Source organism: Eschrichtius robustus, chromosome 16 (genome assembly GCF_028021215.1).
Source record: "Eschrichtius robustus isolate mEscRob2 chromosome 16, mEscRob2.pri, whole genome shotgun sequence".
NCBI lineage: Eukaryota > Metazoa > Chordata > Mammalia > Artiodactyla > Eschrichtiidae > Eschrichtius > Eschrichtius robustus.
Window position 1 is genome coordinate 66,373,547 of NC_090839.1, and position 22,029 is coordinate 66,395,575.

The 22,029-nt window shown below is 42.9% G+C and overlaps 1 protein-coding gene and 1 long non-coding RNA gene across 8 annotated transcripts in view; one reads left to right on the forward strand and one right to left on the reverse strand.

Annotated features, from left to right (window-relative positions):
- The window catches only part of MRTFB (myocardin related transcription factor B), a 199,924-nt gene extending 182,974 nt beyond the window's left edge, over positions 1 to 16,950 (forward strand). For all 7 annotated transcript variants that reach the window (XM_068565845.1, XM_068565850.1, XM_068565847.1 and 4 more), the window contains 4 exons: positions 1,576 to 1,734; positions 2,001 to 2,138; positions 9,007 to 9,067; positions 11,269 to 16,950. In XM_068565845.1, the coding sequence (XP_068421946.1) occupies positions 1,576 to 1,734; positions 2,001 to 2,138; positions 9,007 to 9,067; positions 11,269 to 11,804 (894 nt within the window). In that variant the 3' untranslated portion in view covers positions 11,805 to 16,950. The remainder of the gene's footprint in view (positions 1 to 1,575; positions 1,735 to 2,000; positions 2,139 to 9,006; positions 9,068 to 11,268) is intronic.
- LOC137778656 (uncharacterized) overlaps positions 3,133 to 22,029 on the reverse strand; it is a 46,040-nt gene continuing 27,143 nt past the window's right edge. The window contains exons 3-4 of the long non-coding RNA XR_011076959.1: positions 7,939 to 8,016; positions 3,133 to 3,346 (exon numbers count right to left, since the gene is read on the reverse strand). This is a non-coding gene — a long non-coding RNA (uncharacterized lncRNA). The remainder of the gene's footprint in view (positions 3,347 to 7,938; positions 8,017 to 22,029) is intronic.

Genomic DNA, 22,029 nt, shown 5'->3' on the forward strand with positions numbered 1-22,029 from the left:
AATAAGAAGAATATAGTTATAGAACTCATCACCCAGAGAAGTTGTACTGTTTGGAGGGATACACACACACACACACACACACACACACACACACACATACACATACACATATATTTTCATGCTTAAGGAATACTTATACACATTTATAATAAAAATATATAGGTTAAATTTTTCTCTTTCAGAATACTAGTAGTATAAAGTATATTAAAATTTTTATGAGCAAACCAGTTCTGTGAAATACATTTGCAAAATCAACATTATGGCCATACATTTGCAACAGGCCGTAAAACCTTTGGCTCTTGATGGGAGCTAAACAACACACTTCGTAATTCCACAGGAAGAAGTTCTCACCTCTGCCTGACAAAGCAGAAAACAGCTTCTCAGAAGGGGGCGGATTTTAAATGAGGCCTTGCAAGGATTTGGAGAAATTTTCAGAACAGTGGAAAATTGAGTGTGGCCACAGCCCATGTGGCCTTTCAGTTAGTTAGGATGGAAAAGGGGCCAGGTAGTGAGAAGGTTGACATGCCAGCCAAAGATGAGGATTTTACCCCAAAAAAAGAAGAGCCAGTGAGTGTGTGTGTGTGTGTGTGTGTGTGTGTGTGTGTGTGTGTGTAGACTGTCATCATGGCAGAGGGCTGACAGGCAGGTAGGCGCAGGTAGACAGCAGTGGCAGTTTTCCAGTGACGGATAGTGAGGACCCAGATCAGGGCAGCAGACCACAGGTCCCGACCCAGGAGGTGTGTCTGAGATGTGTGAGCACTGAGGGCTCCCTTTACCTAAGTTTCAAAAATAAATGAAGGCAAAACCAAGAATTTTTGCCCAGAGGCTGGGGGCAGTGGGAAGAAAGGGGAAAGTTTAATTTGGAACATATTAAATTTGAGATGTCCCAAATATATGTTTGTAAATGTTATAAGTGTGGCTTTGGCACTTGGGAGCAAGGCTGGAAGAGAGAGGTGGGCTTGGCAGCTATGAGCTAAAGAGCCATGAGAGCAGGTGAGGAGAATCATACTGAGCTTTCCCACAGCGCACTGCCCCCGCTGCTGTCCAAGACAGAGACCGCTGACGCTGGGGAATCGCGGCCTGTGGGCCACACCCAGCCCTGCCCGTGTCTGTAGGTGGAGCTGTCCTGAGCCACCCACGCTCACTCTCATCCGGGCTGTGTCGGGGCCGCAGGGCAGGGGCAAGCAGTTACAGCACGTGCTGCACAGTGCCCAACCCCTAAACTATATGCTCCGTGGCTTTCACAGAAAAGATTTGCCAACCCCTGTTCTATTTTTTTTTTTTTTTTTGGCTGCACTTGGGCTCAGTAGTTGGGCTCTAGAGTGCAGGCTTCAGTAGTTGTGGCTCACGGGCTCTAGAGTGCAGGCTCCAGTAGTTGTGGCTCACGGGCTTAGTTGCTCCGCGGCATGTAGGATCTTCCCGGACCAGGGCTCGAACCTGTGTCCCCTGTATTGGCAGGCAGATTCTTAACCACTGCACCACCGGGGAAGTCCCGAACCCCTGTTCTAAAATGTGGTTTTCTTTATTAGGAAGAGCAGAAGAACAAATTGATGGGCAAATATTTATTCATTACAGGTTTTCACAAATTCAGTATCCAATACAGTTGTTCCGTATCAGAGACCACCCGCTCCAGCGGTGCAGCAGCCCTTTATCAACAAGACAAACAACAGCATCCTTCAACCCAGAAGCACGCCACTTCCGTCCCTGCAGAACGGCCCCAACCCTCCCAACAAGGTAACCAACCAGCCCACGGGGCAGCTGTGCCAGCACATACAGGGTGCAGGTTCATCCCAGAGCCCCAGGCTTCGGTCCTGGACGGCCGAGAGTCAGCATTAACGGGGGGAAACAGCCGAAAGTCCCGGGATGGTACTTGTTCTGGGGCAGCTTAGCCATCAGCACAGTGAGGGTGGCCCGGCCCGCCGGCACCTCAGCCTCACCGCCCAGGATCCCCGGGAGGCCAGCCTGCCGCCGGGCTGACTCTCCTCCTCTGTCTGCCGCAGCCTGGCTCGCCCCCTCCGCCCCAGCAGTTTGCGGTCCAGCACTCTCTGTTTGGGAGCCCGGTCCCCAAGACGAAAGACCCTCCCCGCTATGAGGAAGCCATCAAGCAGACACGCAGTGCCCAGTCTTCCCTTCCAGAGGTAAGGAGGCCGCAGCTCTGATGTGGTGGGTCCTCTTCAGCTTGAAGCCCTGGTCTAAGATGGACTTGCCTCAAGAGAGAGACAAGTTTCATGACTAGGAACCTTGCTTGCCTTTTAAATGCTATTTAAAATCAAAATATCATTCACTTTGGAGACTCCCAGCGGTTTTCAGCAGCCGTATAACCTGCAGTTCCTATTTACTCAGAATTTCAGTGTTGGTTTGTCTTTAACTTCTCCTGGGGGCCAGAGGCGGGCTGTGTTGGGGATAGATGTGAGTGTGTGTGACCAGGGCACGCATTTTATACAGGTCCCTTTTCTAAAGCCACCATTTGTCAGGCCAGCATCAAACTGACCCTCTCCTGCCCGGATGGCCTTCCAGACTGCCCAGCACCCTCTGCTCCAGCAGGCAGGCTCACGCAAGCAACTCTGCTCATGTTCTGAGCAGATGCACTTCGGAAGGGACAGACTGAGGCCCTCCCGGCCCCGCCATGTACTGATTCCCGCCTGGTAACCGTGCGTCCCTCTCCTCTGAGCCTGCCTTGTTGCTTTGATGAAATAGGAGGAGCCGCACCTATTCCAGAGATGGAAAGAGGTAGAGCTCCTGCCTGTGAAAGCATCTGGCCTCCGGTGGGCGCCGAGAAACGACAGCCTCGTCAGACCTTACCCTGAATGCTCCTCCTGGGCTCGCTGCCTATTTAAAGCTGAAAACTCAACTCACTTTCAAGAAAGAACCCCGGCCTCACAAGAGGATGCAGGGGGTGAACGTGACGCCACCGCATGGGTGCTGACTGACAGTGGAGGGAGAGGTGTGCTGATCAGGGGCAGACCTGCTCGCACAGCCACAGCAGGCGCCCCGGCAGAGTCGCGCTGCTTCCCTCGCTCCCACAGTCCCCATGCAACTCCCTGGGGCCTCCTCGTGCAGGGGGGTGTGCGGGGCCGAGGACTCAGCACTTCCTGCGCAAGCGGCAGCCGTGCCGTGGCCACCTCGACCACGTGGTCGCCCCAGCGCGCAGCTGCAGACACTGCGCCATCGTGGCCGGAGCGCCCAGCCTGGCACACTCAACACAGGGCACGCAGGGAGCCCAGGCAGACAGCCTCCTCGAGGAAGCAGACAGCTTCCACGTGCTTCTTCGCGTCCACTTACTGCCGAAGGAAGGTGACTGATTGATTGTAAAATGTTCCTTCGGTTCCAGGCTCAGCCGGGGCCCCTATATGTGAGGAAAAGCCACATTTCAGAACTAGGTTTAGACATTTGCAAAAAGCATTGAAACAAATGGTGCTGGCCTAGGCTGTGCTCTCCTTGGTCCATCCAGAAGGAACGTATCTTCAAGAAAATCCTTCCAAATCTGGCTCTCACATACAGGTTACTCTGTACCATTTACTTCACCAGTGTGACGACAACAAAAGAATCATCCTCTCACCTTAAACCTAAGAGAGCTGACTGATCGGAATCTGGGCCCTTTGTCTGTCTCTGGTTCATGCATACAGACTGAGGGAGTCAAGTTCTGTTCAGGTGCGGAGCTAGCTGAGCATCAAAGTCCAGGGATTCTGAGGTTTTTAAAATACATTTACTCGGACTTCCAATTCCACTATTGGCTAATAAGTAAGGCCCTGCCAGTTCAGTCTTCCCACAGATAACAGCTATAAAGCCTGGTCATAACACATAAAGCAATTCTATGAAGTCACTGAAGAGTGACTAAAGGGCTTCCCTGGTGGCGCAGTGGTTGAGAATCTGCCTGCCAACCCGGGGGACACGGGTTCGAGCCCTGGTCTGGGAAGGTCCCACGTGCCGCGGAGCAGCTGGGCCCGTGAGCCACGACTACTGAGCCTGCGCGTCTGGAGCCTGTGCTCCGCAACGAGAGAGGCCACGACGGTGAGAGGCCCGCGCACCACGATGAAGAGTGGCCCCCGCTCGCCGCAACTAGAGGAAGCCCTCGCACAGAAACGAAGACCCAACACAGCCATAAATAAATGAATTAAATTAATTTTAAAAAAAAAGGTCTTCCAACAAACAAAAGCCCAGGACCAGATGGCTTCACAGGCGAATTAAAAAAGGAGTGACTAGAAAGAGTCATACTCTGATGAGGGGTCTGCACTGAGAGGAAGGGAGTTAGATGGCATGAGTTCCCTCTTTTTGCTGCTTTTACTCGGGGGTCAAGCTAAGTGGTGAGGTTACTGGTAGAAAAACTGCAGCCTTTATGCCTCGGGAAACCAGAGGACTGGTTCTTTCCCTTCTGGGTTGCTCTCAACTGAGAGAGGAGATGCCCAGGTTCTGTCTGCCCACATCTCTGGCTGAGCCCCAAGCCACACAGGTATGGAGTAGAGTCACAGGAGATCAGCTAAAGACAAAAGATCTGACCTGAGATTGGAACTTCTGCCCAAGAAACATTTTGAGGTTCAAGTCCAACCCAAGTTAACCGCCTACTAAAACAGAAGAAACCGTTCATCTGAGAAAAATGACAGAATACAGTCTCCACAATTTGATATCCATGGCAGCCATTCACGACTCGGCAGTATACAAAGAATCAGGAAAATGTGACCCTTTCTCGAGGGAAAAAGGCAATCAGCTCAGACCAACCCCCAGCTGATTTGAATGTTAGAATTCGCACACAAAGATTTTAAAACAACTATTATAACTATCCTCAATAATGTAAAAGAAAATATACCTGTAATGAAGGAAAAGATAAAGAATGTAAGCAGATATAGAAATGCTTTTTTTTAACGAATGGAAATTCTCAAACTGAAAATTACAGTGTCTGAAAGGAAAAAAATTATAGATGATCTTAGCAGAATGGAGATGGCAGAGGTAAAAAAGCGAACTTGAAGAAAAATCAATAGAATTTGTCCAATCTGAATAACAGAGGAAAAAAAAAAAAGATTTTAACTCATTATTGACCATGGGATTTTTGCAGAAATTAATGCCTGTGGCTGGCAATTTTTATTTTGGCCAGCCAAAAATTAATTCTGTTATTTCACTAACACTTTGTGGGTTATTACATTCAGTATTTACACCTGACACACCTGTAAAGTCTTCTAATTTTCATGAAATGTTGTCTTCAATCCACTCTTCCGTAGGAGCAAAGGAGCATTCTCCAGCACCGTGAGTTTCATTTTCACTTTCCACATCAGTATCAATCACTAAGGTTTTTTGTCTTTTTGTTGGTCTAATAGTCACATCATCTGAATCAGAACTATATTCTGAAATACTATCAGAACTTCTGAGACACTAGTATATATGTCGCTCAGACAATCAGAGAAAGTATCTGCATAAAATTCACTGAAAACTGCTTCACTCAAAATTTCGCGATGCATCATTTTTGAAAATTTACGTTTATAATAGACACAAGGTTGGAACAAAAACCTAACAGAGGAAATGTGAATGATAAGGACAATCATAAGTTGTATAATGAACCCTTGATCAATTTTAAGCTCTAACAACTTCACACAGTGATATTAATTGTATCACTCTCTAAAAATGTATTAATACATCTCTAGTCAATAATGTTCAGGTAACAAAAGACGTATTAATACATCTCCAGTCAATAATGTGTTAAAAAAGGTGAACAGAGCCTCAGAGACCTGTTATTTAACATCAAACAGTCTAACATGGGTATGATAGGGGTCCCAGGAGAGGAGAGAAAGGAATGAGGCAGGTAAAATATTTTAAGAAATAAACTGGTCAGTTTTTTTACAAATATGATGAAAGACAAGTTTACAGCTTTGAGATGCTCAATGAACACCAAATGGGATAAACAGAAGGCCTCATCATATCCCAGTCAAATTGCTGGAAGCCAAATTTAAAGACCAAATCTTGAAAGCATCAAGAGCAAAGCAGTACAATACACACAGGGTAACAACTACCGCTGACCCTTTAACAACCACCTTTGACCCTTGAACAACACGGGTTTAAACTGCACAGGTCCATTATACACTGATTTGTTTCAATAAATACATAGTACAGTACTATACAATCCATGGTTGGCTGGAACCATGGATATGGAGGGCCAACTATAAAGTTACACATGGGGCTTCCCTGGTGGCACAGTGGTTAAGAATCCTCCTGCCAATGCAGGGGACACGGGTTTGAGCCCTGGTCCGTGAAGATCCCACATGCCACGGAGCAACTAAGCCTGTGCACCACAACTACTGAGCCTGCGCTCTAGAGCCTGCGTGCTGCGACTACTGAAGCCCGCGCACCTAGAACCCATGCTCCGCAACAAGAGAAGCCACCGCAGTGAGAAGCCCGCGCACCGCAATGAAGAGTAGCCCCCACTCGCCACAACTAGAGAAAGCCCACGCGCAGCAGCGAAGACCCAAGGCAGCCAAAAATAAATTTAAAAAAATAAATTAAAAAAATTAAGTTATACATGGATTTTCAACTGCTCGAGGGTGGTGGGCAGTGTCCCTAACCCTCATGTTGTTCAAGGGTCAACTGTATTTGATTTATGGCTGACTTCCCATCAGAAACTATGGAAGCATGAAAAGAATGGAACGACATCTTTAAAGTTCTTGTGGGGGGCTGGGGCTGGGGCCACTGTCAACCCACAATTCTATATCAAGTAAAAATATCCTTTAAAAATGAAAGTGAACTAGAGAGAATTTCAGGTAAGGAAAAATTAAGAATTCATTACTAGAAAACCTGCATTATAAGAAATGACACTGTCTTGAGGGGCTTATAAAATTTATAGCTATAATACTTAAAATAACTAATAAAAGGATGGAGGAAATAAATGGATCTTTATGTTTACCAGGGTTTTATATTTTATATGGAATGGTACATTAAGTAGCCTATGAAAAATTTAGGGTGTATATTGTATACCTACAGTAATAACTAAATAAGTATCACTTTTTAAAAATAGAAAAATTAAGTTAGAATTCCCAAAAAAAAAAATCAATCTTTTTAAAGGCCAAGAAAGGAGGAACAAAACACAGGACAAATAGAAACAAATAATAAAATGGTAAATCCAAACGTAACCATATCAGCGATTATACAAGACATACTAGTGAAGTAAACAATACAATTTAAAATGCAGAAATTATCAGAATGGATAAAAAAATAGACCCAACTGTATGCTGTGAGGTGCTTTTAAGATACATCTGCAGATTCTTTGACATCCCTCCCTGGGCTGAACTTAGTGACTTGCTTCTAACATATAGAACTGGCAGAAGAGATGGTGTGTGGCTTCTGAAACTAGGTCATAAGAGCCACCCCGCTTGCGCTCTCTTGGACTGCTGGCTGTGGGGACCATGCTGTGTGGAGCGTCCAGCAGCGCTCTCTCTGCAGAGGCCCGTGTGAAGAGGAACTGAGGCCTCGCATCAACCACCACCACCTTGTCAGTCATGAAGTGAGTCACCTTTACAAGGACATTCTCCAGCCTTGAGATGGCTATAGCCCAGCCAGCATCTTGACTACCACATCCTTTAAGACCCCACGCCAGAACTACCCATCTAAAACCATTCCTAAATTCCTGACCCTCAGAAACTGTGAGAGAAAATCTGTTTAGTGTTTTAAGCCACTAAGTTTTTCCGGACTAATTTGTAATACAGCAATAGATAACTAATATATGCATCTGCAAGAGGCATACTTTAAATACAAAGACACAGGTTGAAAGTAAGTGATTGGAAAAAGATATACCATGCAAACAGTATGCATGAGAATTTCTGGAGTAAGCAGAAGATTAGAACAGACATTTTACCAAAGAAGATACACAGATGACAAGCAAGCACATGAAAAGATGCTCCACATCATTAGTCGTTAGGGAAATGCACATTAAAACCACAATGCAATACCACTACTCACCTGTTGGATGTCTAAAATTAAAATGACTGACCATACCAAGTGTTGACGAGAATGGAGAACAACTGGAAATATCCATTGCTGTGGAAATATAAAACAATATGATCACTTTGGAAAACAGCCATCTCTTAGAAAGTTGAACATATGCCTGCCCTATGATTCTGGCATCCCACTCCTGAATATTTACCCAAGAGAAAAGAAAGCGTGTGTCTATACAAAGACTTGTACACAAATGTTCACAGCAACTTTATTTGTAGTAGCCAAAAAATGCCAACAATCCAAACAAACTGATATTTCCATACAATGGAATACTTCTCAGCAATAAAAAGGAATGAACTGTTCTTCAGCTGTACTCTACAACATGGTTAAATCTCAAAAATTTATTACGTTGAATGCAAGAAGCCTCCTCTACCCTCCCCCTGCTAAAGAAAGTACATACTGTATGACTCCATTTACATAAAACTCTAGAAAACGTAAATTCATCTGTAATCAAGGAAAGCAGATCACTGGGTTGCCTGGGGATGAAAGGAGCATTGCAAAAGAGCATGAGGAAACTTTAGGGGAAACGGATATGTTCATTATCTTGATTGTGTTGATAGTTTTGTCGATGTATACATATGTCAAAGCTTATCAAATTGTATACTTTATGTAAGTGTAGTTTTTTGTATGTCAGGTAACTCAATAAAGCTGAAAAAATATAGTATGAGCACCTTTATACATACCTTGTATTTTTACATAAATGCAAATGAATAAAGACATTTTTAAAAGAAAGTGTCAGAGGCCTCTCAAAATGCAACCAGTGATAGAAAATAAGTGTATAAGTCGGCTGAGCTGGGTAAAAAAAAAAATCTTAGATTTTTACAATTTTTTCACCCCGTTCTCACTCTGTCAACTTACCAGCTGTGACACATTGGGAAAATGGCATAATGTCTCAGGTGACCTCAGTGTTTTCAAAATTATCAAATGAGAGATTAGGCTAGATGTTCTCATAAGGTCCGTAGTGCTCCCAGCTGTCTTAATGCTTCCAGGTTTGTACGAAAGAAAGCTAACGTATGTTCTCCTTTGTTGTAGATTTCCAATGCACACAGCCAGCAGATGGACGACCTCTTTGACATCCTCATTAAAAGCGGAGGTGGGTCAAAGTCACATCAGACCCCGTAGGGGTCTTATCACAAGTTCATGAAAGTTTTCCTCTAGAGCTCACAGCGTATCTGAGTAGTGAGAAACATATTCTTCTAATTCTACCTCAGTTTACTCTTTTAAATCTGTTAAGTTTAGGCGATTAAAATGAAGGAAAAGCCATTGTTTCACTATGACACAATAATTTAATAGATTTAGAAATAGATGTATGCCTGTTGAAAAAGATAGACTACCTCAAAATAGCACAGCAGAGCCAGATAGCACAGGAGAACCAGATTTAAAGTCCACATTGAAAAACTTCAAAACCTGCTCCACGTAAATGTTGTTGTGATGGGATAAAAATTCATTGTGCATTAATTTCATAAAACCTAGTTACCTAGCTTGGGCTCTAGTAACTTTATTAAAATTCAAAGGCAAGCACTTTCTACATATGATTGAAAATCTTAGATTTATACAATTTGTCATCTTAAAAAGGGATAAGGGACATTAACCACAAAAAAAAAAAAAAATCAAGGATCTCTCTGCCTCAGCTTACATATCTTCAAAAATAAGTGTAAAATCAGTATTTCAAAACTTCAAATGCTATTTTGGAATATTTTTAAAGTATTCTCAAATTACCTTGGTGAAAGAGTTTTATTCAGGTTTTTAAAGTGATCAAAATTTCTCCATTCATAGCAGGATTCTATTTGATTTTGAGGTTAATGATTTTGTCGTAATGTTTGACAAACATAGAAAATTCTTCATATTTGACTATAGATCTACATGTGCAAAGAGCATTTTCTCGCTAAGAACTATGTTGGCCTTGCAAATAATTTAAACTCATGATGTATATCTAAACTATGGAAATTAAAGAAATAGATACACCATGGCCTGAATTTAAGGTTAAAAAAAATAATAAAATGCTTTTTGCCAAATCTGGTGAAAATACTTTTTGAAGTGATTAAAAAGAATAATGTTTACAGCCTAAACTTGGAAATTAAAATATGACAAAGTCATAGTAACAAAATAACAATTGAGTTATTTTCTAAAAGGGATGATTTTTTATGGCAAAGTATCCAATGAGTATATTATTTTATCTTATTGTATACTAATACCAGTAATAATGAGAACAGAAATTTAAATAGTTGATTGTAAAACTAATTATTTAGACTGCACTTTCAGCTTTCAAAACAATTCTAGAGATGACAACAGAAAACGAAGAGCAGCGTAACTGTCCTAAAACACAGGCAGTGCACAGCCTGCAGTTCACGTACAGCAATCAGATTGCAGGTTCTTTCTCTCACCTATTTATGTATCCTAGTCACTGAATTGTGAGAGCGATTATTAAATACATGTTTCCTAATGTATCTGCATATAAATGAAACCAGTCAGATACTCATAAGAAAGTGAAAAAGATACTTTATTCAAATACATGTAGCTCAGTGAACACTGGTATCTATAGCAGATGGTCCATTAATTTGCTACGTGATCTGGCAAGGAATAACACGTAATTAATGCTTATTAAGACATTTACCAAATCCTCAAGATTTTATATGAACTCAGAAAATGAGACAAAGAAAAGAAAAATAAGGTAATCCACACCTCACCTTGGAAAAGATGTGTTAGCTTTAACTCAGAAATGACATAAAGAGAACATGGTATCTTTTAAGGACTTTATATAGAATGTGTAAATGGCTAAATTCAGCACACAGTTCAACTATAATGATAAAAAAAGAATATAATTAGAGCTTTCATAATATTAAGGATGTACTTCATGCCTGCACAAACTCAGGGTATCCACTTTGACATTCACTGTAAGGGTGGTGTGCCACTGTAACAGCAGATTCAAGGTAGAGGGTAAGACAGGAACCTGTCTTCAGCCTGGAATGACTGAGAATAAGAACCCAAGGATCAAATAATCTAAAACCATCGATTCCCACCTGGCCGTAGAGACTGCTTTTAATGCTTACTCTTACTAAAGAGAATTGAAAGCATATCAGAATGTTATCAGCTTAAATGTTTTATCTATTTAACTAAAATATCCATCATCCTAAAGGTTACCCAGGACTGTACCTGACCAACAGCATCCTCTTCCTAACTCTAAGGTGGACTGCATATAAGTCATCACAAAAATACAAAATAATTGCCCTGGTAATTAATAAAAAACGTTTAAATAGTACTAAATCATTATTAATTACTTCAATTATTTTGCAGAGATTTCCCTCCCTATAAAAGAAGAACCTTCTCCTATTTCCAAAATGAGACCAGTGACAGCCAGCATCACCACAATGCCAGTCAGCACAGTGGTGTCCCGGCCACCACCCCAAGTCCAAATGGCACCACCCATATCCCTAGAACCTATGAGCAGTTTATCCGCCAGCTTAGAGAACCAACTGGAAGCTTTCTTGGATGGAACTCTGCCTTCAGCCAGTGAAATTGCTCCACTGCAAAGCAGCAGCGAGGACAGGGAGCCCTTCTCCCTGATAGAGGATCTCCAGAACGACCTGCTGAGTCACTCAGGCGTGCTGGACCACTCACACTCACCCATGGAAACTTCCGAGGCCCAGTTTGCCGCGAGTACTCCCTGCCTGTCCCTTGACCTTTCTGACTCGAACCTGGACAACATGGAGTGGTTAGACATTACCATGCCCGGCACGTCCTCGGGACTCACTCCTCTCAGCGCCACTGCTCCGAGCATGTTCTCTGCCGACTTCCTAGACCCACAGGACCTGCCACTGCCATGGGACTAACGGCACAGATTTCTCATCCCAGATTCCATGAGGGTCAAGAAGATGAAGATGATTGGAGAAGGTCAGTTTTTAGAGACAGATCCATAGTTGCATCATTGCAATTATAATATGTTGTCACAGAAAGAATGGAGGGATGGTCAGAGGCTGGAAACCAAGTTTGAAAACATTTCATTGCATCCAGCAGTGAATGAATGTCTACGATTTAATATAGCACAGAGCCTTCTGAAAAAAAACACTACTCCAAGAAGACTTATGTGTTTCTCCAGACTTCAGTAAAGAATGAAAGGTACCTTTAGATAAAAACATGAAGCAGAGTAATGTGTGCAGGGCGGTGATACCAGGGCCTCTGGTCATCAGCTACATTTAAACCTCTGTGGTCACTTTGAGACCCTAAATAAAAGGCAAACGGCTCCACTCAAAAAGAAGGGAAGTGAGAGACCACTGCACAGGGTTATTTCCTAGAAATGGCCTGAGCCCAGCCCAAGATGCAGCAGGGGTCAAGGGCAGTGGTCAGCACCAGCCAGTTCAGTGACAGCTTCCCACTGAAGACTTGTTGGTTCCATTCAGAAACCAATGTAATTTTTTTGTGTGTTATAGTTTATTTTGTGATTTTGGGGAATCTTACTTTAGATCTCCAAATTTAAATTGAAATGGAAGATCTTCCACCATAACCAGACAGTGTCTACAAAATACTGTCATAAACAATCCACTGTAAGAAGTCAGGTGTACTGATAACACTGAAAATTCTACTCGCAGCCCTCTGGGTTGATTAGGTTGATTTTAATGTGTATCTTAGACATCTGTATGTGTGCTCTGACATTGTGATGTGTACAGCCTACACTGGAGTAAGGCATGAGGTACCCAGTGGTCCTACTTCTTGTAATAACTCGAATATTTCTGGAGTACTTGAGCCACATGTATTTCCGTATTTAAAGAATTGCTGACTAACTTTCAGGTAACCAGACCCATCTCAAAGAACCAAGAAAAGGCTTTAGCATAAAATACCTTTCTGAGCTGGTAAGTTGCAAAAGAGAAGGCAAGGGAGAAGTCTGTCGTCAACCTAGGACATTCCTACAACGGTTACAGGTGAGACAGTGTCGCCAGGTTGGCCAGTGGACCCAGCCCTGGCCGTCCTCTTCTCTGTCGCTTACCCCTGGTTACTGTTTTACAGGCTTGTAACTGGATGTCATACCTGAGCTCTCACTGTATCATCAAGCTGAAGATTGAAAAACTGGAGGTTTTATTAGTAGTTTTTTATATAGAAAAAAGTTGTATTTGTTGAGTAGTTTCATAATTTTCTACAATGCCAACTATCACAGGATTTCCAAGATTATTTCAATCAAGCTAGTCATTTAAGTAAGTATATGATAAAATATAAATACCTGAAAAAAACCCACCTGAAATCTACCCCAAAGTGCGGAGGTTTTTATTAAATAACATCACTGTGCTCTCCCCCTCACCTGTGTAAACCCTACGTGTGGTCAGGTTTTTTCTCTGGGTTGTTAAATGGTGAAAATTGCCTCTTGCAAGTCACTGTGGGAACCTGACCCACTACTTGGAAAGAGTCTGTGAATCATTTCTGGGTTTGTGTTTTGCCTAAGAACTGATCTTACTGTATATTTTTATTTCAGTTTGTAAATTTTACTACATGTAAGAAAAGTCCATTTTCCCAGTATTCAGTTGCCCACAGCCCTCGAGCCCTCAGTTGAAAGCCCTCCCAACTGGAAAGTGCTTCTGGATGATTCAAGCAGAGGCAGTCATGCACAGTGTGGTCTGCAGTAGGTACTTCGAGTGTTTAGCAATTGGTAATCCAACATGTAGGAGCCAGGAACCGTTAACCAGAGCGCCGCCATCTGACCAAGCCCAATGGGACAGTTAACGTCCTGGGCATGACGTGCATCTTGAGTCAGTTCCTTTCAGAGGGCCTGTGGCCAGGGGCAGGGCTATTGACCCGGGAAGGTACTTTTCTTAGGGGAAGTCTGGGTTTTTGTCTGGGGCTTATATGGTCCACACTTAAGACTCTAAGCATCGTCTTCATTCAGATTTAAATGGCTTATTAAGTTAGCACCAAATATCAGTGAGTCAGCAGGAGGCAACTGCACAGCTAGTGGTGCTGGCTCTTGTTGAGTAACTTTCTGTTTCCATCATCCCGAGTTGTGTACATAGATTGTTCTCTAGCCCTCAGCTCCCCTTAGTTGCTTTTTTAAAATAGATTTGAAACATGCCACAGGAAGGTTGCTCTCCAAAAATACACCCTGCATTGCAAAGAATGCCATCTCATGAGCCTGCTCTCTCGACTACAAATTGCTGAAGTGCCCACTTCACAGGTGTGTTCAGACCTTCACGTACCAGCATTTCCTTTAAAGGCAGGCCAGGGGCCTCTAGTACTGACCCTACCAGCCACCCACTCGCAGCATTCCACCCGGCCCTCCCGTCCTGGCTTGAGCAGCCAGCTGGGCCTCTGTGACACCACTGCTGCTCACCAGGGTCTCAGCTAATGTCCCAGGTTAGCGTGAGGACACAGACCGTGTGCAGCGACCAAGGTGACATTCTGTGATCACAGCCCCTCTGCCCTAACTCAGTGAACGTGACGGTAAGCGCAATGGGAAAGGCGTGTGTTTACCAGAGAGGACGGTTTTGGGTTTGAGGTGAGCTTCACAGCCCTTTAAACAGAGGGCAGAAGCGCTGGTTGGATTTTCAAGTGTTCATGTGTGTGGTTTAGAAGTGGTGCTGTTGTACACCATCCTGTAGAATAGCATACTGCCAAGCAGAAAACCAACTCCTAGAAACATTCTCTCATATCCAGTCTTATTTCCTAAATATTCCTGAAACCCAGTAGTATCAAGCTTACCCTGCTCGTGTATACAGGTATCAGGTCTTGTCATTAAGGGTGGGATGAATAGAAAGTTACACCGAAGCTTCAGGCGTATGTGGTCATCTTGTACATTTCAGCAAAGCATGTACTAGGAAACCTCTTAGGACAGTGTGAGTGCTTCACGTTCTAGTGTTTTTCCTGAAATGTGCAATCTACTGTATAGTACCTGCCACATATTTGTACATAGATGTAGTCTGAATTCATGGAACTTCTTGCTCAGACACTATTTGTGTTCGTTTTATATGAATATTTTTATGGCACTAAAGAGATCTTACTTAAAATTTGCTTTTTACAAACTGCACGGTTGTGTGATCTATGGAAGTGCCATTTCAGAATCGTGGCAAAGGCAGTGCGGTGTTGCCCCCTAAGCTGCCACCTGTAGAGGGCACCATCACAAGCTGTGCAGTCGGTGGACCCCGAGTGATGATGGATCAGGAGCGTTACCCATTTTGTCACCAAAGCTGACTCAGGCTTCCTCTACCCCAGATCATTCCAGGCCACACAGCTTTCTCCAGAGTCCTTTCGGAATTCCCAAGCTGAAACCAGCCACAGCAGTGCCGGGACCGTCCCTTTACTGTCCGCAAACAGCCTTTGGCCGGGTTTGCGCCACACCCTCACGCTGTTTCTGGGGCCCATCTGGTGGCTCCTGCCATGAGCCAGGTGGAGGGCGGCAGCCAGGGGCTGTTTCAAGAACTTCCAAGAGACTAGCTGTCGGTGTCCAGCAGCAGAGCCACCCGGGGCTCCACAGCAGGTTCACAAGTAGCCCTCTGCCTGTCGCCATCCGTCACCACCACATCAGTCCCGACCACTGGCACCGGAGCAGGACACCAGGCAAAGTGTCCCCTGCCTGGAGGCCACAAAATTAGCCCACACTCTCAAAGAACACTAACTGGAAGGTCAGGGTTATCAAGGAACCCAGCTCACAAGTGCAGAAATGTGTATTTGGAGAGCACCCTCACTGCATTTCAGCGCATCTTTTAAGTGGTTTCAGTCAAAACTGGAAAATAACAATTAATACATAGTCATTCTTCTTCCTGGTTCAGACCTTTGATAACTTGCTCATTCAGCGATGTTTCTGAGCTACGTTTTTACTTGTGAAGTGACTGCATGGCAATAAGCAGGTCTGTGTTTGTCCCCATTCACCCTTTCTTGCAGTATTTGAGGAAATGCATCATTGCAAAGGGTTTCTACCTGAAATCTCTGATTTGAGGCCTGTAATTCAAAAAGCTGCACATGTTTACAAAAGAGCTCTTCCCTTCCATGCAAACACGTTGCTCTGTGAATCATTGGAAAATGTCACGATTCTGTGACAAGAGGGTGGCAATCTCGGATCTGCAAGGTGCTGTCTGGAATCAGATAAAACATGTCATTGGCGATCTCAACATAGCTGTCGTGTTCAACAGAGCTTTGTGCCAACTACTAAGACAAAGCTTTAACCAAGTTCATAGAATCACCGAGACTCATAACGATTACCTCTCCACATTATGCTGTAAGGAAACTTGCTGATTTAGGAGGAGGAGGAGGAAGCATTTAGGAAAGGGTTTAGTTGCTACCAAAAGCACTTAACCTCGAATAACTAATAGTAATGCAAACTTGCTTCAATGGAACCAAAGGCATTGCCAAGTATCTGCCAAAAGGAGGCACTTTTTATTTAAAATTTGAGACTAATGAGATCTCAAAAATCAGTCCCAAAAAGGTATTATCCATTTAAGGTTATAATTTTCACAAAGATGTAGATATTTCTCTATTGTTTTCATGTAAAATAGTATAGATTTGTTTTGTTGGGTTAAGAGTAATACGTATTCAGCAGTAATACAGAGTTTTTTCCTTTCTACGTACAAATTAGTTTTCTTCTCTTGCTTGCAATAGAAATGCGATGTGATAGGTGTTTCTCTTCTTATTTTCATTGTCACATTATGTCTTAGCATCTCACTTTATGAAAAAAAGGAGAAAGATACCAATCTGCAGAGCCCTGCTTATCAAAGCACTAGTTTAATAAACAAAAAATTATGGCAATCGGGGGTCCATTCATGTATTGCCTTTATGTTGTTTTTTAAAAGAAAAACCATGATGCCTTTGTATTTGCTGTTTGCACCCCTGAAATCAATTCCATATCATGTTTGAATGCCATACATTTTGCACATGTACTGTACATAGGTAATGCATACTGTATTTTTATATGTGTGCACATTTATCATCAGATCTTTTGTACATAGTGGCCGTATTGTAGCTGATCGGGAAATGTTTGATATCTCAGCAATTTTGCATTTTTGTGTCTCAAATAAAAACATTTTGATGTACTATGATTCTTGCTATGCAGAGGAAAGACCACATGCTATGGGTCAGGAGAGCTGAGGGGGGCGGGCAGGGAGGAGACACTGCCTTCAGAGCAAGCCTTACAGCAGTCACCAAACACAACGAGCGGGCGTGCTGAGGCAGGTTTTGTGAACCACACATCCAGTGCACACATCCCCTTCCCCAGGTCCAGGATCGTGGGATACAAAATAGAAACAGGTAACTAGCTGAACTTGACCATGATGAGATTTGACACCAAAACCGTGTGCATTCTCCCACAATCATAAGGAAACCCCGAATGAGAGACGTGGCGAAGGCCGTGGTCCCCCGGGGTGGGTGTGTACACACATGCCTGGGGAAAACTGGCTCACGCTTTGACAGTAATAAATGAGCCACCAACAACATTCCCAAAAGACCCGGGTAATCCTTCAGTTCAGCCACATTTCAGAAGCAACTATTTATATGAGGTGCTTTTATAGACCAAAAGAAATGGTCTTTAGAATTCAGTTTATTTTAGTAAGATGGCATTTGATTTTCAACCCAGAAGCCCATGGTTAAAATAGAGTTTTGATGACATAAAATGGTAATGGGTAAACCTGACTAACAGCCAAAACCTTCATATCAATATCTGACTATGAAAGTGGGTATCGTATCACCCTCAGAGAGGGAGAAAAGAAAGGTCACTGGTTACCTAACTACCGCAAAATGTGCATTATCCGCTACCTTTAGGGACCAAGGGAGCAGCCTCAACAGACCCGTAAGTGGACGATGCTTCCAACGGACTAAGACATTTGTAACATCACATGTTACCAGCCAAGATCCTTCCCTCAGGGAGAGAAAATCATGTCCGAGGGAACAGAAAGTGCCCCAGGCAGTCCCAGGAATGAGCAAGGGACAGAACTGGGAGCTTTAGGGAAGGTGCTGGAAGAGATGTGTTAGGACGTGTAAAGGACATTCCAAACAGAGAAAACCACTTGGGTGAGGTCAGAGTAAAGAAGAGATTTTGGCTGAGGCCCTGCTCTGTGCCAGGCCGAGGGCTAGATGCCGGAGTTGGGCTGAAGGACAGAATCTGGCCAAGAGGTGCTGGGAAGCAAGGTCTGGAAGGGTCGACAGCGGAGCATTTAAGGATCCCAGACCTCAAAGGGCTTAAGACTTCTGGAGATGATTCTGTTTTCTTTGGGTAATACAGGCCTTCGAAAGCCTTTTAGATAGTGGACACAGTCATCATTTAGCACCTTTGTAATCCTCTGCAGCACACTTGCTCTAGGATCGACAGGACTACAAAAGCACTTGTAAACACAGACACACCCACACACTTCGTGATGGCTGGAAATGAATGACACCTAGGGAAGACCAGCTTCAGGACAGATGTAAACTACATGTCACCAACAATTCTATGTGCCACATAACCCTCTTGAAGATTTCCCAAGTCACCCAACGACCATTCCTTTGCCCCTCAAATAGCTTAGCTTCCCTTTCTGATGGATATTAACTTTCAGAAAGAAACCCTATTTGGACATCCTGGCTATCTCTTCTGCTAATTTTTATGACAAGTTATTACAACTAACCCCACAATGTGTACTTGGACAAAAAACGAGGCCACTAATCAACTGTCTGACTGCCCCTCGTGGATATGACCGTGTGACAGATCACTCCAGGAGGAAGCTGCTGACATGGCCCTGTGGGTGGTAACCAAAGTGCGTACACTCACCCTTCTCCCCACGTCCCTGGTACACAGCGCCAAGGCGCAGGAATGCAAGTGGAGACAGGTTAATAGAAACAGCAGCAAACGTAGTAAATAAATGCTGCTAAATGCCAGGCCCTGTGCCAAACACTTTATGAATAAAACCCTCGTTTAATAAGTCTACGAGCAAGGAACTCTTCCTATCCCCATTTAATAGATGTGGCAACTAAGGACAGAGAACGGAAATGTCTTGCCCGAAATTACAAAGAAAGCAGAGTGTGGATCTGAGACCAAGCTTCTGACATCCCAGAACCCAGATCACTTCTGTAGACTCGGTACATTCACTCCAACGTCTTTGTTCAGATACATGACAAAACCAATTGATTATAGCAGACTTAGTTCATGTCAATCATGAGGTTCACCCCAACTGGGCGTCGCTCAAGTCTCCTCAATCTCACACATTTTACAAAGTAGCTACTCACATGGATGGTTAACAGCATCCACAGTGCGGCTTGTACTAGGTTAACTCCAACCAGAACCTGGGTTACAAGACTGGGGCATCTTAAGTGAAGCCCACGGGTGGGGCCACACACAATGACTCACAAAACTGCCTACCTGGGCTGGGTACCTGGAGCCACTTGAGCACACCCAAACACCCAGCAGTCATAGAGCAATTTTACAATATCTAGTAAAGTTGGAGATACAAACTCTGCAACTCAACTTTTCTGATACTCATCCTTGAGAAACATGCCCACAGGCAATCACGTGCAAGAATTAACACAAAAGCATAGTTTACAAAGCAAACACTGAAAACGACCTGTATGCCTTTCATTTTGCGGACATTTAAACATAGGAATTTACACAAATGAACTAAATCTAATGTGCCAATGTAAATCAATCTCAAAATAAAATGCTGAGGGAAAGAAAAGTGCAGAATGAAGCCTACATAATTCAAGTAACATTTTAAATCAACAATGCTGTTCACTTTTTTATATAAAATATAAAAATATGGGTGGTAAGGACTCATGTCAATACCAAGATTCAAGATACTTGTGGAAAGAAAAGGAATTAGATTGCAGAGAATGTAAAGTAGGCTTCAATTAATATTGAATGTTTTATTTATTTTTTTCTATATTTTATTTCTTTAGTAATTCTATAGTCATCTAGCAAAATATTAACACTTGTTTACTGGCAGTTGATTTCTTTATTCTCCCTATTCTTTTCTGTGAGTTGGAAATAGTTCCTATTCCAAAAAAAAAAAAAAAAAGGACTTCCCTGGCAGTCCAGTGGTTAATAAGACTCTGCGCTTCCACTTTAGGGGGCGCAGGTTCAAACCCTGGTCAGGGAACAAGGATCCTGCATGCCATACGGTGCGGCCAAAAAAAAAAAAAAAGATAACCTTAAAAAGAATATTACACAGGAATACATTGAACAACTGCATGCCAATAAATTAGTTAACTTAGGTAAAATACATAAATTCCTAGACAGACACAAACTACCAAAAATTGACTCAAGAAGAAAGAAAAGCTGAAAGCTTTTCCTTTAAGATGAGGAACAAGACAAGGATGCCCAGTCTTACCGCTTATTCAACATAGCATTGGAAGTCCTAGCCAGAGAAATCAGGCAAGAAAAAGAGATAAAAGTCATCTAAATTGGAAAGGAAGAAGTACAACTGTCACTATTTGCAGATGACATGTTATTATATAGAGAATACCCTACAGAGTCCACCAAAAAGTGTTAGAACTAATAAATTCAGAAAAGTTGCAGGATATAAAATTAATATACAAAAATATGTTGCACTTCTATACACCAATAATGAACTATGAGAAAGAGAATTAAGAAAATAATCCTGTTTAGAATTTCATGAAAAAGAATAAAATAATGGGTTGGCCAAAAAGTTCGTTCCATAAGGTGTTACGGAAAAACCCGAACGAACTTTTTGGCCAGCCTAATACTTCACAATAGATTTAACCAAGGAGGACTTCCCTGGTGGTGCAATGGTTAAGAATATGCCTGCCAATGCAGGGGACACAGGTTTGATCCCTGGTCCGGGAAGATCCCACATGCCGCAGAGCAACTAAGCCCATGCGCCACAACTACTGAGCCTGCGTGCTGCAACTACTGAAGCCCGTGTGCCTAAAGCCCGCGCTCCACAACAAGAGAAGCCACCACAATGAGAAGCCCGCGCACAGCAACAAAGAGTAGCCCACGCTCGCCACAACTAGAGAAAGCCCATGCGCAGCAACGAAGACCCAATGCAGCCAAAGATAAATAAAATTTTTAAAATAAATAAATTTAACCAAGGAGGTGAGAGACCTGCATACTGAAAACTATAAGACACTGATGAAAGAAACTGAAGACACAAATAAATGGAAACATATTCCATGCTCATGGACTTGAAGAATTAATATTGTTAAAATGTCCATACTACCCAAAGCAATCTACGGGTACAATTCCGATCAAAATTCCAATGGCATTTTTAATGGAAATAGAACAAACGATCCTCAAATTTGTATGGAACCACAAAAGACCTCCAAATAGCCAAAGCAATTTTGAGAGAGAAGAACAAATCTGGAGGCACATCACATTTCCTGTTTTCAAACTATACTCCAAAGCTATAGTAATCCAAACAGTATGGTATTGGCATAGAAACAGATACATAGGGGAGTTCCTGGTGGCCTAGTGGTTAGAATTATGGGCTTCCACTGCCACAGCCCTGGTTCAATCCCTGGTCAGGGAACTGAGATCCCACAAGCTGTGCAACACAGCCAAAAAACAACAACAACAACAAAACACAGACACACAGATCAATGGAACACAACAGAAAGCCCAGAAATAAACCCACACATATATGGTCAACTAATCTATGACAAAAGAGCCAAGAATATACAGTGGGGGGAAAGACAGTGTCTTCAATAAATGTTACTGGAAAAACTCAATATCCACATGCAAAAGAATGAAATTGGACCCTCACCTCATCTGGCACCACACACAAAAATTAACTCAAAATGGATTAAAGCCTTAAATGTAAGTCCTGAAACCATAAAACTCCAAGAAGAAAACAGAGGAAAAGCTCCTTGACATGGGTCTTGGCAATGACTTTTTAGATATACCAAAAGCACAGGAAACAAAAGCAAAAATAAACAAGTGGAACTCAATCAAACTAAAAAGCTTCTGCACAGCAAAGGAAACAATCAAAAAAATGAAGAGGCAACCTACAGAATAGAAAATATTTACAAACCATATATCTGATAAGGGGTTAATATGCAAATCATACAACTCAATAGCAAAACCAAAAACAAATAACCCATCTAAAAATGGGCAAAGGATATGAATAGACATTTTTTCCAAAGAAGACACAGGCATACTTT